Here is a 17449-nt window from a genome sequence, read left to right on the forward strand (position 1 = left end):
GCTTTTACAATGCTCATCCCAGCAACAACAGTGGCACTGGCTGGAGAGAAGCACTTATGTGTTCAGCTGTAATTCCCAATTGTCTGAGGCACTGCTCCCAGCATTTGTACCTAGCCTTTCATTTAAGCAAAGACCTCACCCTCCTTAAAGCCCTAATGATGCTCATCTGTGCAATTAACAGTGCTACTGCTAATATAAAGGTCAAGAGAGACAGCAGGAAGGTATTTCTAACACTTGGAAAAGGGATTTCCATAGACCTTGGCATGCAGCAATTAAAGTCGGATGCTAAAAACAAAGCACCCTCTTCAAAACACACCAAGAAATCTAACAAAGCCAAAAAAAAAATAGAATAAAAAGCATTTTCTTTCAATGTTTGGCCCCTCCTTCACCAAACTTTTGCTTCTAAAAGCAGAAGTTTGGAAATGTGGTCCCTGTGAATCAGCTTGCAACAAACTCCAGTGGTTGGTACTCATTTTACATTGCATTTATGGTCTGAATGACTACTTACCAGCGTGGAGAAGGCATGAGTTGGCAAGAGCTCCATGACTTTTGCAACCACTTCCAAACTCTGGCGCAAGTACCGCTGCCACTCCGTCTGCTGCTATGGGAAGAAACAAGAAGGTGAGCACAGCATCTCCAGAAGGAAACAGACAGCCTCTTGTAGGCTGGGAATCGATGCTTGGGACAAGCCTTTCCAGGAACCCAGATACTGAGGAAACAGTGCTCTTCTGTGACCCACCTGTTTGCAAATGATGTTCCCCATTCACGCCTGGGGCAGCATGCCTAGGTTTCCCCAGAGTGATAAAGCCACACGTGCTCACTCCTGAAGCACACTTAGTGCACAGGTGTCTGGCATCTTTTGTGGTTGTCTTAGTGTTCTGGTCTCACATATTGGCCACCTACTTCACTTTACCTTTCGTGTTATCAGAATGGATTGAGATCTTGTTTACTGATTCTGACTTTGACAAATACACTTGAGGGAAAGTGCTAACAATATGTACAGCTCAAAGCTTTTGTCTGGAAGACACTTCTGCATTTGTATTCCAAAGCAATCAGGAACAGACACAAACGCCTCTTGTAATCAGAAGCTACAGATCTATTTCTCCCTACAAGTACCAAGTTCAAAACAAAGGTCACATCCTATCAGGGAGGGTAGAAGTGCTTCATGCTTCTTTAACCCTCAAAACCCAACACTAAGTGAAGCAGCAGCTGTCTGGACTGTACAAAACACAGGCTTTGGGAAAGACATTCCGTGTGCAACGAGTGCAGAAGTTTTACATCTGAATTTGCAGCCGCCCCTGCTCAGCTCTGCTCCTTACATCATCATCCAGTGTCTCGTCATCCAGCTCCTCCAACTGTGCCTGGTTATACCTGAACTGGATTCGATTCAACACCTCCGTCAGCAACAGAACCAAGGCGTCTTCGTACCTATGGCCACAGAGAAAACAGCAGGAGAGTGATAAGGCAATTCTGCAGAGACTGCTGTGCTCACAGCCCTTACAGCAAAGGAGAGATGTAGAACTGGTGAAGAGCACAGCCGTACCAGCTTGTACAGCCAACAGCAAACAGATTTTGGGATTAAGAGTAATGTATCACTTAAGGTCACAAGCTATCTGCAAGAAAAGTCTTTGACAATACTGCTCTCTCAGAGGAAAACTGATAACTGTTAGCTAAAGCAGCAGCACAGGAGTCCGAAACAGAAAAGGCAGGAGGTGTGCTTTGTCACGAGCAACGACAGATGTATGTGAACAGGAGGCACAACCACCTCTTCCTGCTCCATCTGCTCCTCAGCCTGCCTGGTGCTCTGCTTTGTGGGCAGGGAATGCGGAACAGATGAAGCTGGGCAGAGCTGCCTCAAAAGGGGACGTCCCTGAGGCTACTTGTTGTGCTGTCCTCTTTCCCTACGCTGACAGCCAATGAATTCAGACCTCTGCCCTATTAAAAAAAAAAAAAAAAAAAGCCATTACCTTTTGCAATTCTACTATAAGAGCTCCAAACACGTGTCTCTGAAAAAGATACCCTCACCTCAGGTACAGTGCAACAGATATAGAGAGCAGAAATTGCTCCTTCCCACTGATAATGTAAAATAATGCCAAGCTGCGAAATAAGCAGCCATCAGCATTTCTGCTGCCACCACTGACACTGGGAGATTTGGAGTTTTGCTATGTTTGTTTTCTCTCATTTCAACCACCTTCCTCAAAACACAGCTTGTCCTTCGTAAGGACCAGCCACGTCCTCTTCTAAGTGAAACCAGGTTAGAAAAGCAGGCATTAAGACCTGCTAACAGGGAACGATGTAATCCAGGTACTCAGCTGCTGACAGCTCTCTGTGCAAGGTGCTGAATTCCCATTTCTTGGTAATGAGATGACAGAACTCCAGATGGGGCAATTTACCCAGAAGCACCACTGCCACGTATACAGAATGCAAAATTCAGAACCACAGAACAGGAAATGTCATCTGTGCTCCTGTGGTGTAACCACACCCATGCTGTCAAACTGAGCTGTTTACATGTCTAAAGCACTGAGGAAGCCATGGCTATAGAAGCTATCATTAAGGACAGGTAGTTTTGACAAAGCAGCAGCACAGGTTCTAATCACTTTTATGGCACTCCTTTTTGTTCTACAGTACCTCCAAGATAGACAGAGGGCTATTGTTATAGCTTGATAGCTTGTTTCAATCCTCTCCGTGACAAAATACCTGATGTAAAGATAACACACATCGCTCCTCCACCAGATGAAGGGCAGCAGGATGCCGAGGCAGAGTTCAGCAGCAAATTAGGAACAAATTATCACAAAGTTTAAGTGCAGATACCTGCTGCTCCTTGAGAAATTAAGAGTACACAGTTCCCACGCTGAAAGGAAGAGAGCTGCCTGCTGTAAGCTGGTTCCCATTTGCTCTTTGTGGTCATGATGCCAGGCTGCCTTTCGGTAAGCAACCACACATTTCAAATGCTCAAAGGGAAAAAAGCTTCCTTGTGCAATTAGTGAAATGCATGGCATGAGCCACGGCACTGCCAAGCCTAGAAAATCTGAGCAAGATCCAGTATACTCACCTTATTTTTCTTGTTTGAATGGCAGAGAGACCTGTGTCAGGAGATGGCATCTACAAGAGAGCTGCCAGCCACTGTTGCAATTCATACATGCAATTAGCTATGGAGGCCAGCAAGAAGGACTTAATTCTCAAACACAGCACTATCAGTATTTCTCAAAAACATATCCTTCAATTTTAACAGGTATTCACAACCCTGGTTAAATGTAAAAACTCCCCAATTCACCAGGTAGCCATACGAGCTGTGTGTGAACCCTTACTGTGCAACTTACTTTGTGGTCTCCTCCTCCTGCATGAGCTAAAACGTGTTCTGAAACATGCTAAAAATATGTCCCAACTTCTATTTTACCCTCCAAAGTTGTCTTCCTCTGGCTGCTGGGTTCACATACAATATTTTTAAGTGACCTTTCCTTCTTGCCTTTATTTTTTTCTGTTTGAATTTTGTTCAATGCATGACACAACTCTGAAATTCACGATTAAAGCCAGTGATATTCAGAAAAAGAAAGGACTCAAATCACATACAGCTGCAAGCTTGCTTCTCACAGCCCTTCCACGGTGACTATGAGGGCCTACAGTCTGCCTGCTCACCTGTTGAGCACTGCTTCTTTGTCAGCCAGACGGCTCTTAATTTTGCTGGTCAGGTAATCCAAGAAGAGCGTCCAGATGTCTAAGCAAGAAAAGTAACCTTCGTGGGTAGGCTGAAACACATCAAAATTCATAGTAAATGTCACCAACTATGGCAATATCAATTTCACACACTGCAAATATTAGTTAGCATGTAGTTTCAATCCACAGAACAACTTCCTGCTGTATTGAAAGGCTTCCAGGAGGACACTGGGGGGATCTGCCGCCTCAAGATGTCAAAAGGTGAACAAGAGCTTCAACACAAGGTGGGAACCCAGAAACGACAAGGAGGGGCTCAGCATGAACCCATCTCATGGCTTTGCTGCACCAGCTTCCAGAGTTTTACGGATCTACACCCCTGCCATTATTTACATATGGAGGCAAACAGGGACAAACTGCACTGTGACAGCTTCTACAGCACGGCAACGTGCATCAAAATCCAGTTCTTTTAAAGAGCAACACTGAAAAACACGGGGAAAGCTTCAGATACAGTAAAAACAGCAGATTCAGAAGAAAAGCGACACAGAACAGGCAGGTTGGATTCAGTTCCCCAGATGCCTTCCAGTCCAAGGAGTAGCAGAAAAAAAACCAACCAACAAAAAGCGAACGAAGCCCCAAACAAACCAGAATTAAAGTTAAGACACTGGACAAACTGTTCTCACAAGGTAACCACACATGCCTGCTGTCTCCAACTGAATCCAGGAACACATGAAGGCACATCCCCACTAATGCTGGAGGAGGGCCAGTGAGACAAGCCAATTGCTTCTCCTGGGCTAGCTCTATACATCAGTCCCACGGAGCAAACCAAGCTAGCCCTGCTGGACAAGACAACTGAGCACAAGGAAAAGACCAAGAAAAAAACACCACTGTAGGGCTGTACCTGATGAAAAGTGTATTTGAACAACAGTGCCAGAAACTCAACCACAGGGAACTGGGAGTAGGATTCAATTCTTCGTAGATGGACACTCACAAAGAGACGAAGGAAGTCTGTGAACTTCTCAATGTAGCTACAATGGAAAGAAGAGAACAGAATTAAGAAGAAGCAAAAGATGCCACAAGGAAAAGCAATGCCATTGAAACAGTGATAAATTCACTTTAAATCCTTCCATTAAATAAAGAACGTGATAATTAATAGGCAGTAGAACAATTAAAATGTAAAGCCCTGCAACAATTACCTACAGGACGGGCAACCCTTCATTCCATTAATACCTGAAACAGCAGAAAAGACAGTCTAGTCAAAAGCAACTTTAATATTCAGATAAATGTAATCAAGTTTAATCAGGCCTGCAAATAAACACAATCCCCCACCCTAGAGAAATAAGTGTGTAACAGCAAGACTCATATTACTGATGTACAGAGGATTAGTCACATTGTACCACCAAGGGATTCAGCTGAAAGCAAGAAGTTAAGGCAGAAGTTAGCAATATATGTGTTACAGATGTACAGGAGGTGGTGGGAGAGCCAGAAAGAGTTGCTCCTTATGCAGGGCAGAAGGTGGACTGTCATCCCAACACTTCTGATCAGAGCCCAGCCTTTTGTGACTGAGCTGGGCATTAAAGACAAACCTTCCTCCAAAGCACAGGGACTTTTCAATGCTTGGGACCATACTAAAAGGAACATCCAAAAAAAGCCTGCTACCAAAACGACAGGAGTTCAGCAAGAGCATGACCTCAGTGCACAGAGCACAGAGGGTTCCAGAGCACACTGCTCAAGGGAAATTATAAAGAGCACAGTGGGATAAGCTGTTATTGTGGAACAAGGACACGACATGTCCTGCACAATGTAAGCTTCACCAAGGCTACATATCCTCTTCACATTGACTGTGCTCAGAAGAGTGAAGTGCTCCATCATACATGGACAGACACACTGCAACACCACGCACAAGCAGCAGAGCTCCAAGGCTGCAGGCCTTGAAACCCATCCTTCCCAGCTCCAAGGAGCTCTGAAGTGTAAGAGTACTTCAAGCCTCTTCTCAAAAAGCAGCAGCAAGTTTGGTTTAGCATGATTTCAGAGAGGTGAGCAGTTTTCTTCTGTTGTACTGCCTCGCTCCCCTTTCTGCAAACTGATCTGAGTAAAAACACTTCTTCTAACCACAAGGCATTCAAGGCTGGAAGCATTACCAGCCAACAGAGCTGCAACACTGCTTGTTATTATAAATCTATAAAATAATCCAATATTTTGATCGTGCATAAAGTTGACACGAGCCTTTTCTTTGGCACTGCCTGCTTGACAAGAATCAGCACTGAACACACCTGGCCACAGATAAAATTCTTCAAAAATAAAGCCAAAAATAAATATCCAGACCCAAACGCTTCCTTCCTTTTATCTGTTTTTATTTTTTAAGAGGTTCTCATCTGAGACCAAAGAAATTCTTACTTTGTGCCAAGCTTTGCAAACCCCAGAGCAACATCCACAGCACCACTTCTATCCATACTGGACATTCTGCATCCTCATTTCCCATCTTCCAGCTGAAGCCAACACCAGTAAAGCAGCTTAAGCTAAATCCTTTTCTCGACTCTTTCAGCAGCACAATCCTTCCAAAACTGATTTCATAACAGAACAAAAGGAATCACCACCACGAGAGGCTGCTGAAAGAGACCTGGGGCAGGCATGCCCTGGGGATGTGATCTACTGAGGTATGACAACTTCATCAGTACCAACTTTGTTTAGGATTGTCAGTCAGTCAAGAAGATGCTCTCAGGTGACAAGTGCACAACCCTGGCTCTCTGTGCACACATCCCATAAGCAGAGGTAGCACGTTTCCACTGCACTGGGACATGCCTTATTTCTGGGGAAGGAACAATACTGAGGTCAAAGGGAGTCAGTCTCAAAACGAGCAAGCAGAATTCACTGTTAAACAAAAGCCACAACTCATCTAGATCCAGTATCACAGAGCTGCAAGTGAATCTGAAGGTATGGAAAAGGGAGCTTTGTGGAAGAAACGTGTAAGTCAGCTCCTCAAAAAGCCCACAACTGGTTTCCAAATTCGCTTTTACTTCTGAGTAGGTATAAAGCAGAAAAATCACTAAGCTCAAAATCCTTCCCGCTGCATTTCCATCATCACGCATCCACAGCCAGGTACTGAGCACACTGACACAGTGATAACACACGTGCCAACATCAGCACCAGCTCTGCCACCTCCCCACTGCAGGCACTGAAAAGCAGCACTGAGCGGCACACTGTCAGCACTTTGGTTCAGCCACTCAACACAACAGCGAGACAAATCTCACTCCTACAAGCAGCAATATCTGATATGAAAGACTCAGGCTGTTGTAGGCAACCAGCATGTCAGTGACTTTCTGGAAAGCAAAAGGAACACACAGCTGCTGAGCTGCTGCTTCCTCTGCTGCCTCCAGGCACTTGCTGCTGGGAGCAGAGCTCCCTGAGCTGCCTTTCAGTGATGTTTAACAGCAAAAAAGAAAAACACCAAACCAACAAAAAAAAAACCCCAAACAGAGTAAAGAAGCTGTCACACCTCAATAAAGAGCATGAGACTTTCCTTTCGAGTCAGGACTGCAGAACAACTACCCACTCTTTGTGTGCTTGGGTTTATGACAGAGAAGGCAGATACCGACCAGCGAAGGGAATGCTGCAATGCCTTTACCTCGCTGTGCCTCTTCTGCTGTTCTGTTACAACTGAATGAAGGGCAGGGTCAGCTCTTCTGCCACCTCAGACCTGCAGTCAAACAGCAACGAACGGGGAAAGGGGAGGAAGAGGACAGGAAAGAACACAAACCTGTGCCACCACGGCCACTTGGCAAACTGAGCCCCTGAGCAGAACCTTACCTGCGAGCACCTACCTTTCTGCCTGCCAGCACCAGCACAGAACTCTGAAAAAAAGGCGATTAGACACACCATGCATGACCGCAAATCAATAAAGACTGTCCTTCAGAAAGCAAGAGGCCCCAGCACAGCTGCTCAGCTGCTTGGTTTCTCTTACCTTTCATCCAGTTCCTCCAGCCGGCTCTTCACCGTGTGGGCGTTATTCTCCTTAGTGATCTTCTGCAGGAGGTAGAAAGTCTGCTGGAACATCCGTAACAAATACTCCTCAAACTCCATAGGCACACAGTTCTTGGACATCAGTTCATTGATGCAGGACATGGCCAAGACGCCCAGCCGGCCCCGTTCTGCTCCCAGCCCCACGTTCTGGCTGCTGCCATTGACTGAGGACATCTTCCTGACTCGTGTGTCACAGCCGAAGCGGGCAAAGTGGAAGATGGTGGTGAGGAGCGAGGGGGTGATGCTGGCGGACAGAGGGATCCAGCTGAAGAGGTGGGCCAGGCACTCCAGAGCCAGGGAGCAGATGTATTCGCTGTCTGTGTCGAGGATGGGGATTGGCTGGTTCAGTAATTTGGCTGCGCTGGGACTCTGCAACAGGCTGCTCAGCAGGTCACCTGGGGGAAAAGCACATTGCAGGTCAAGGCAGTTACTTTCCAGGGTCGCAACTGCGAGCCCCAGCCTTAACACAACAGCCACCAGAGCCTCTGGCATTGGTTAGCATGCAGATTTGTCCGAGATGGGAGAGCTTTTTTTATATTCTGGGACATTCTGAAGTTTCGTACATATCCTACACATCAGATCAGAGGGCTTGCTGGGGGTCTATTTCCAACAAACAAGTTCAAGGGGCAGCTCCGTACTGCTCCATCAGCCTTACTGAGAAGGGCACACGCAGCATTTTGCAAAATGAAACCACAGCAGCATGATGTGTACACCAGGGATCTGTTACAAAATCGATTCCCTTCAAGAACTTGAGCATCCCTGGTGTGAGCTTGCATAAATTCTGCAGCATGTCCATATTATATCAAAAGCTGGCAGAGTTGTGTCTGCTTGCACGTGACAGCTTGTGGGTTCTGTAAGAGCAGAGGTGCTGAGAACCACATCTTGCCCAGCACTCCTTCTAAGTGACCAACAGCCCATGGCAAATGCACGTGGCACTGCTCAGCCTCTGCCCACTGCCGTGCAAAGGCTTCCTGAGCCCAGAGCAGTCTGAAGAACTCCATGCAGTCTGAGGATTTTTCTTCCATGGATTTATGAGGTCTGTAGCTGAGGTCATATATGCTTCATACGTGCAACATCTCTATGCAACAGTTCCACAGCTGAACTATACTAAGGGCAAAGACAGCCTTTCTGCTGCAAACTGCAACTGCAAACTGTATTTCCTACTTCCTCTATCCAAAGAAGGGAAAAAATTTCCATTCACCTCCTCCTTTTCACTCCAGTAGCAGTCTTCTGCTGCAGCTTCTCATTCTGGATTTTGATTTCTTCCCAATTATGTGGAAGCCACCTTTATCACTGTTCCACAAAGCTTTTGCCTCTATTCTAACCTCCTTGATACAGAATTCCAGAACTGCAGCTGCTAGGGAAGATGTGAGTGCAGCCCAAATCCATCCAGCACCCCAGCAGCTTTCTGTGTGACGCTGCTGATCTGAAACTTCTCTTCCTCGAGTGCAAATCATCTCTTCACCTTTACAAATCCTCAAGCACTTGCTACATTATGGAATTTAAAGTTATCCCCCCAGAAAATTGAATAACTCCTTCTGAAAGTGAAATGACCCAACACAAGAGCAGCACGAACGCTGCTGGTATGATTTACTGAGCTATTTTCCAAGTACTCAAAAGCATGCATGATGAACAGACTCCCAAGTCTCCATCCTTCATCAAGATGGATGCCCTGCATCACAAAGTTGATAACTCCCTGCCATGCCTCACACCTCTTTCTCTCCCACTCCAGAACTGTAAGACATCACACCGCCTCAGCTGCATTAGATAACCCCACAGCTGGTCTTAATATCAGAACAGCCCCAGCACAGTGTTCACAGCCACAGTTATGCTGCAATGCATTGCATTCTGCTCACAGAAGCAATTGTGCATCCAGCTTTCCAGCAAACTGCAGGACCTGAAGATTCTCAGCTGCCAGTGCACAGCCACAGCGTGTGAACCAGGGCTCTGTAACTCAGAGCAGTTGGTGCCAATGCTTTGCGTCCAGTTCAACTGCTGGAGTGCAGAGGACAAAGGATGTTAAGGTACGCTTTGTATCTCTGCAAACAGGTGATGTACCTACAGGAAGAACAGCATTCATGCACAAGGGGAGAGCTATCTGGGAGAGGGAGCTGGGATCATGCTAATTCTGCAGAAGCAGCAACAAATGTTTGTGCCTTTGTTTGCCATACATGACCAAATGCATTTAAGGAAGGAATTAATCAAATACAGAGATACAAATCATTCACAGGCCGCACTGGGAGGCTGAGAGATCACTGCTGAGTGAATTCTGTACTGATCTGCCCATACAATCCCTTACCTCAAACGTTACCCACCATTGCACACACTGGAGTTCCTTGGCTTAAGTGCTATGAGAAATGAGTTTAGTGTAGGTTTTAAGTGCTACTTTAAAACTACACAGGACTTGTGGCAAACATTGCACTCTGCTTCCCTGTGCAAAAAAGGACAAATGGATATTCCAATTCCTAAAGGGATTTCAGCTCTGATAGAAGCCCATTTTGCTTTTTGGAACACCAATACCTTCACCAGGATACAAAAAGGACAAGAAGGTGGACTTATCTGAGCTAGGAAAACGCAACAAAAAATGACTGCCACCAGCAAGCAGGAATACTTTGCTGTATGAACGAGATCCAAATGTAACCAACATGCACGTAAAAAGGTTTGGTCAGCTTACAGACTGCACAAGCCTTAATATAAAAAAGTATAGCACTCATTCAGCACAGACTTCCATGCAAAAGCGTCATATACCCACAGTAGAATTTCCCCCCTAAAATCAAGATAATAGTGCTTTCCATTTAAGCTTTTGTGGTTTGTGCATAAATATTAAAGTCTTAAAGGTCTAAGGAAAATAAGCACTTGAAATTCTTTAAATCCAACTCTGATTTAAACATAAAAATTGTATCAAAGCATGAACAAACCAAACACTAACATTCACCAGCACAGTTTGGTGCTGACCAGTGCAACCCAGCCCAGGCAAGCCATCCACAGCCTTCAGTTAACTGCTTAAGGTCCTACAGACAAATCTGAACACACAAGGGATCTGATCCAACTCTTAACACACAGAACACAACTTGGTGTTAATGCAGAGAAAGAAGCAATGGACCACCAAGCGTTTCATCACCTCACTGCGCACAACCAACATGATTGGTTTGCAGAGCCTAAACCCTTCTTTTTTCCTTGTTAAAAGCAAGCAGATCTGAGATTAGAGTGTTTAAACAAAATACTGATTTCACTGCATGATCTGCTTTGTAGCCTGAGGTGGAGCAAAGACACCACATGCTGCTGGTTACCTCCTAGGTGAGATGAATGTAACAGGCCAACACCACATTGAGGACCACAGAAAATGGTTCTCATCTCATCCTTACACCTGGGGAAACCCTCTGCACCCACAGCTTTCCTCATAGCAGGATAAATGAAGGACAAAGAAACATACTCTCCTTTTCAAAGATGATTAATACGTATGTAAATGAGTACACACAGACAGCTCTGCAAAAGACTAGCAGGACTGGGGAGGAAATAGACTGTGTCAATAAAGACACACAAAGTCCTGTCACTCTGCTTTTGAATTAGGCTTCAGTTTTGCTTCACTCTGCCTTTTGATGTGCTTAGAGCTGAAATTCACATATAACAGTGCCAACTCAGTGATGTTACAGCATACATACAGCATTTTGAGCTGACATTTCAGAAAGCCTTTTGCCATCTAAGGACAACAGTGCTGCCAAATGAGGTGGCATTCTCAAGTGGGGCATCCCTTGCAATGGCAATGGCTTCTTCAGCTGAAGTTAGCTGTTCTTCCCTGGAATATGTTGGCCTAAGAACAGCTTTAGGAAACAGACAGTAAAGGAAGGAATCTATACCTGGTATTTCAAGTTAAAGCTCATGGAAGCTTGAAGATAAAGACTCAGCTTTAGCTGTCCTTACCACTTTCTCCTGAAGTTGGGGATGGTGGCGGAGTGGCAGCAGTAACACTGTGTTTGTCCCAGATGCTCTCCAAAATACCTAGCCAAAGAGATATTTCTTAGAACAGATTGATAAAGAAACACTGATTCAACTAACATACCAGAGACAGATAGCTCCTCTCAAACACATCTCAAGGGCTTTAACGAGGAGCACTGTGTGTACAAGCATTCAGTATGTGTTTCAGGGTCACTCAGATAAGACAATCACAATCCCTCTTCATAAAGAGAAGGACACACACAGCTGTAAGAACTGCTCTGCTACACCAGCTTGCTTTGTACTGCTCTGAACGGGGCAACCAAAGGTCAAGTGCTTGAGCAGCAGGACCAGTCACTACATCACCCACACCTTGCTTCACTGCTCTGAGAACTTGCAAACTTGCCAGCACCACAGGGCTGAGAAAGGAAGATGGTTGTTTCAGAGCTGCAAGCACACCAGCTCGTACCTGTGAGGAGTCCAAGCACGGTTTGCACCTGGTCCAGCAGCAGCTTACGTAGCTCTTCCTTGCGGGCTACACTCAGATCCTCCCGTGGACAAGCCAGCTCTTCTGAGGTTGTTTTCAACATGATCAGCCCCAGAGGAGTGGTCACAGGAGACTGAATCAACTGAAAGGAAAAGGCATGAATGCATTCTGACAAAGTTTCAGATCACAAAGAGGAGACGAGCAATTCTGCCTGCAGTTCACAGCTGCTCCAGGACTGAGGAGTAACAGCTCTGAGCTTGCAGTGCTGCAAGGATTCCATTTCCTGAGACATGAACCTACGATGTTGCAACAGTTCAAGCACCGTGGCAGTCTGTGGGGTTTCACGAGAGCTTTCATCATGACGTTGCATGCATTCTCTGTTCCAGCAAGTTTACCAATAACAGTTTGTTCCTCTCATTTACTGCCTTCTGCTGACATCACCACTTCTCAGAACCGCAGTACCCACGGTTTCACCAGGTAATGGGGCTGCTGCTCAGAGCCTGCACCATCAGCCAGGCAGCTCCCCACAGAAAAACAAAAGCATTCCTTTCAACAGCATGCAGACAGCTGCACTGGGTGGCAACAGAACACAGGCATGGAGTGCACCTCTGCCTGTGCCTGCACTGTACTTCATGCTGCAAATCACATCTACCCTAGAAGAATGGCTTCCACCGTGTGCAGAATGCACAGGAGTAGGAGCAGAGAAAGCAAGGATTTTTGCCTTCGTTGGCCATTGGGATATTAAAGACACATTCAGGTGGGGAAAAAGCTGAAAGACACCCCGATCTCTCAACCTGAAACATCCGAAATGATTTATGCACTGCCCTCACCAGGAGGAAAATAAATCTAAAGTCAATCACCATTCTCGCAAGTCATCCTTGAAGTCACAAATTAAACAGTGCAGGCTGACTTCAGCTCACTGGCCCATGAGACCAGAGACAAACTGGCCTAATACCGATCAGGCTGCATATTTTGGTGAAATATGTTGGGGGAAAAAAACACTTTTAAGCTCTTTGTCTGGATGTATGTGACTTCGGCCTCCAGAAAGGAAGCACGATGGTACAGGAGCTGATAGCAGGCTGGGTATTAGGAACAATTTCTTCTTGGAAGGAGTGGTGGGGCAGTGACACTGCTGCCCAGGGAACAGTGTGGTTACTGTCCCTGAAGGTGTTCCAGAACCATGGGAATGTGGCACTGAGCCTTTAGAGTACTGTGATATCAATTTGCTGCTCAAGAATCAAATAATTGCTTTAGATCATCTCAGAAGACAAATGTGAGATCAGACGGCTCTGCAACTCTAGCACAGGAGCTGTGTTTTGCTTTCACTTTTCTGGGGTCTTGAAGTTGAGGTATTTGTGTTTCTCTTCCAATTTATCTGAACTTTTTTTGAAGGTTTCTGCTACAGGAACTTATTAATGGGAGCACTTCCCTCAGAAGATCAATCCACAGGAGAGGCTTAAGGAAAAATTGACACCTAAAGTGGGCTCTGTATGCACTAAAGATGGCTAAGTAGATTATAAAGTGTTTCAATTGCAAATTCAGATGTAATCAAAGCCAAAACTTAAATATAGACAGTTGTCTTAAAACACTTATTGTCAGAGTGACAATTCAGGAAAAAAAATGCAGCATGCTGCACTATGTGGTTACAAAGAGCTATTTCAGAAGAGATTACTCCAGTTAGCAACAAAACAAGCCTGGAATAACAGGTGGGCTCTTTTTCTTCTGCAGTTAATACCAGATCCATTTGTCTCAACAAAAACTCTTGACACTTAGGGATGTTGATTTATTTCAGTAGTTGCCTTGGGGCTTGTCTGTGGGCATGGCTGCATTCAGACAATGTAATTATGTCTGCAGAAAAAGGTTGAGCAGCACTTCAGCTTACAGCAGGACTCTAAGTCAATTATGAACGTTTTGGGGAGAGCTGGAAACAAAGTACTCAACTAAAAGACAATGTTTGCAACAGTGAGCTGCGAGTCAAGCCCAGGCTTCACCTGAGGATGTTGTATTTCAAACAAGTACCATTCAAACTAAAGGCAGCAACTCAGCCAGGAGCCTCAAATACACCCAGTTTTCTGGATGAGACCTCAAACATCCCAACAGCATTCAGCTGGTGACCTTATGTGATGTGGTGCCAAAGCTCCTCAGGGTAACACGAGCTACCAGAATTAGGTGGCAAAAAAGTACCTTTGGAAAGCTTCTTACCTGCAAGATGTTAGTGAAAAAGTCATGGTAGAACATCGGCCAGTCCTGTCGGCCAATATCCACAATGACTTTGCAGAGTTTGTTCCTGATGAAGTAAGGCAGAGTTTTGTGCTGAGCTAGCAGGAGCTTGGGCAGGCAGCTGCGGATCTCCATTTTGTCTTGAGATGGGACCCCAAGCCACATCTTATTGATTAGGTTCTGGAAAAGAAACAGAGCTCTCTAATGAGTCCATCTTAAACAAGCTGACGTGACATGCTTCACTGAAGATAAATACTTCGGTGTCTGAATAGGATAACCTTAATGATGCCAGGTACAGAGCCTGAAGGAAAAGCATCTTAATAGATATATTATCAGCAGCTTTTCAGACATAACCTATGGCTTTCTTTAAAAAAAAAAACTGGGAAAAGCTGATCCACTAAAGCCTGAGGTGCAGCTACACAGCTTACTGTGAAAGTCAGCATGAGCTGTACTCATGGAGAGAGGTCAGGCACACAGTGCAGGGACAGAGCACTGCCCAGCGCTGCTGCATCTCATGCCTTAGGCTTGTCTGCCACAATGCTGGGGCGGGGGGAAAGGCCATAGCTTTCAGATCTGTCCATGCACAGCCAGTTAAAAAATAAGCATCTACAAGTGATGCAGTTCAAGCTTCTTGGCTGCCATGGGCAGACCTGCAGGTAAGAAAACAAGGAGACATCAGCAGATTGAAAGAGAAGACACTGCCCTTGTTAGAGCTCTGACCCAGGCTTTCTAGGTGAAGTTACCATTTCAGATGCCACAATTACTCAGCAGCCCTAACCCTGCTATCTTTATCAGCACAAGGATGAGTGTGTGAGAACTAAGGCAGGCAGAACAAGAGCAACTTCAGAGGCCACAGACCCTGCTCCACTACCTCTGAAAAGCTCTGCTACATAATGGGGTCCTTGGGCAATGGCAGACAGCAGTGCTCAGGCTGCTGAGCAAAACTCACCGAGCCCACCTCTTACAAGCCATGCAGTGTGCAGGAATAAATTCTAATAAAAAATGAAGTTCCACACCCAGTACAACAGTATCAGAAACACAGAGCCCTTGCAAAATCAGATCTTCACTAAAGATGACTGCTATTATCAGATGGCACACGGCCCATCACCACACTAACCAGCCTTGGGTCAAGCAGAGCTGGCTGCTTTTCTCTAGCTTTTAACCCTGGCCATCCCCACTTCCCCTTCTAAAAGGAAAAAATAGCCCTGCATGAGGCAGAATAACAACACAGAAGGGAAGTAAGCTTGGCTCTCGAGAGCTCCGAGGCCCCAGAGGTCTCCTGGAGCTCAGCTGGAAGGTTGCTCCTCGAGCAGTGATTCTGCAGTGACAGGGCATCACTTAAACAGAAAGCTTTTAGTCCACTTAAAAAAAGCAGACAAAATCCATAAGAAGAGTCACAAATTGCTTTCCTGCCATGCTACAATCCCATTTAGGGACTCTGGAGCATTAATTGCTCTGCCTCTAGGGATAATTTACACAGGAGACCTCTTACAGGGACACTATCTGGAGCTGTTTGCAGGCTTACAGCTGGAAAATGCAATAGCAGGGAATGCTGTGCAGTGCTTCTGTGTGACATGGAAAGCTATGCTTATGTTCAGAGCAGACCAGAGATACAGTACCAAGGTTCCAGTTCAGTGTGCAGAGGTGGATATATACATACACACATATAGATGGCTCATAGACAAAACACACAGAGTGTCTCAAAAAGGTTAAAAGGCTTTTTTTTTTCCTCTCCTTTCCCCTAGGGAGGATCCAGAAGCATTGCTTAGGAACCAACAATGGCCCAGTTTCCAACTGCAAGACCAGAACAACTTCTCAAGCACCTGTAAAACTGGCAGATGCTTCAGCATTAATATCCATCCTCGTGTTCACAGTTCACCCCATTCATGTGAAAGTGGCAGCTTTCTTCTCCCGAGAAATGTTCTTGGGAAGGCATTCTCTTTTCCCAGAGCAAAAGGAGACAACAGTTCATGTGGAAGGGGGCCAGGAGGAGGGCCTTCACACCAAGTCAGCTATTAGCTTTTTGGATAATCTAGAAAACACAGCATTCAGAGGAAGTTTTAGGGATGAGCCTTGTGTCCCTACACATGGTTGGACCAACACTCAACACAGAGCTGAGGAACAAGGCACAGCTGCAGACCTGCAGAGGAATGGCCAAAGGCACAGCGCTACAGTAGTTAAGATCAAGAATGCCAGCTTCTGCACTGACAGATCTTAATCTCTCAGCTGAGCTGTGGATTGCTTCCCTCACTTTACACTTGCACAGTGATTTCTTTGTTCTGCTTAGTTCTGGGCACAATTCTTTTTTTCAGTACTACTTTCTCCCTCTGCCCAGGGAGTCGGAGGCTCAGTAACCAAACACGTTTTCCTCGTCATGAAAATCAGTTTAATTGCTGTTCCTGTGTAACATCCGCTCCATACAACTTCTGCCACTCCTTTCTGAGAGGGCTCTCCTGATGGTGAAGGGCCATACAGATTCCATTTGTAGATAGATCTACTTCATCCTCCTCCCTTCACAGCCCTGGATAAATGGAGTCTTATACCTTAAGAAGTCAACAACAACACGGACACATAAACTGTCAAAGCAACTTCTAAGAACAGAGTTGTTTGCTCTGCCTATAGAGCAGGCCACTGCAGAGGGTATTAACACTCCCTGAGTTTGGAGCAAGGCTCAGACTGCAATCCAGCCCAGAACACAGTGCAGAGACCCAATGAAAAGAGAAACAGACCCAGTTGACCACAACCAGACCCCAGAAGATCATCAGGGAAAGATAACGCACTGCTCCCTGAGAAACGAGCTGATAAGACCAAGTTTGCACAGAACACTTTGTTTCTTCCAGAAGCTACACAAACCAACACTCAGGCTTTTAACCATAACTTTTTTTCTCTTTCATAAATAAGCAGAAAGTGGGACATGCTCTTCTAAGAGTGACCTTCCTTCTAGAACTCACTCAAGCTTGCAGGATGTAATTCCAAAAAGAGCACGTCAGAAAAAGAGATTTCAAAGATAAAAGCAATTTGGTTTCACCCCTTAGCACTACAGTTTGCAGCTGCTAGGAGGCAGCCATACACATTTCTACTATAAAGAGGGTATAAAAGAAGTAATTCTTAAAAGCATGGTGCAGAAAACTTGAGCAG

At 45.5% G+C, this 17449-nt stretch overlaps 1 protein-coding gene across 4 annotated transcripts in view; it reads right to left on the reverse strand.

Annotated features, from left to right (window-relative positions):
- XPO6 (exportin 6) overlaps positions 1 to 17449 on the reverse strand; it is a 49017-nt gene that overhangs the window by 16202 nt on the left and 15366 nt on the right. The window contains exons 4-12 of one of the 4 annotated variants that reach the window (XM_042827715.1): positions 14294 to 14491; positions 12074 to 12233; positions 11593 to 11670; positions 7613 to 8066; positions 7473 to 7502; positions 4553 to 4679; positions 3637 to 3746; positions 1320 to 1428; positions 509 to 598 (exon numbers count right to left, since the gene is read on the reverse strand). In XM_042827715.1, coding sequence (XP_042683649.1) covers positions 509 to 598; positions 1320 to 1428; positions 3637 to 3746; positions 4553 to 4679; positions 7473 to 7502; positions 7613 to 8066; positions 11593 to 11670; positions 12074 to 12233; positions 14294 to 14491 — 1356 coding nt within the window. Of the gene's footprint in view, positions 1 to 508; positions 602 to 1319; positions 1429 to 3636; positions 3747 to 4552; positions 4680 to 7472; positions 7503 to 7612; positions 8067 to 11592; positions 11671 to 12073; positions 12234 to 14293; positions 14492 to 17449 lie in introns of all 4 variants that reach the window. The other 3 variants (XM_042827714.1, XM_042827717.1, XM_042827716.1) reach the window with 3 other exon arrangements.

Source organism: Centrocercus urophasianus, unplaced genomic scaffold, assembly GCF_019232065.1.
Source record: "Centrocercus urophasianus isolate 14NV4802_14NV808 unplaced genomic scaffold, USGS_Curo_1.0 seq_29, whole genome shotgun sequence".
Taxonomy (NCBI): Eukaryota; Metazoa; Chordata; class Aves; order Galliformes; family Phasianidae; genus Centrocercus; species Centrocercus urophasianus.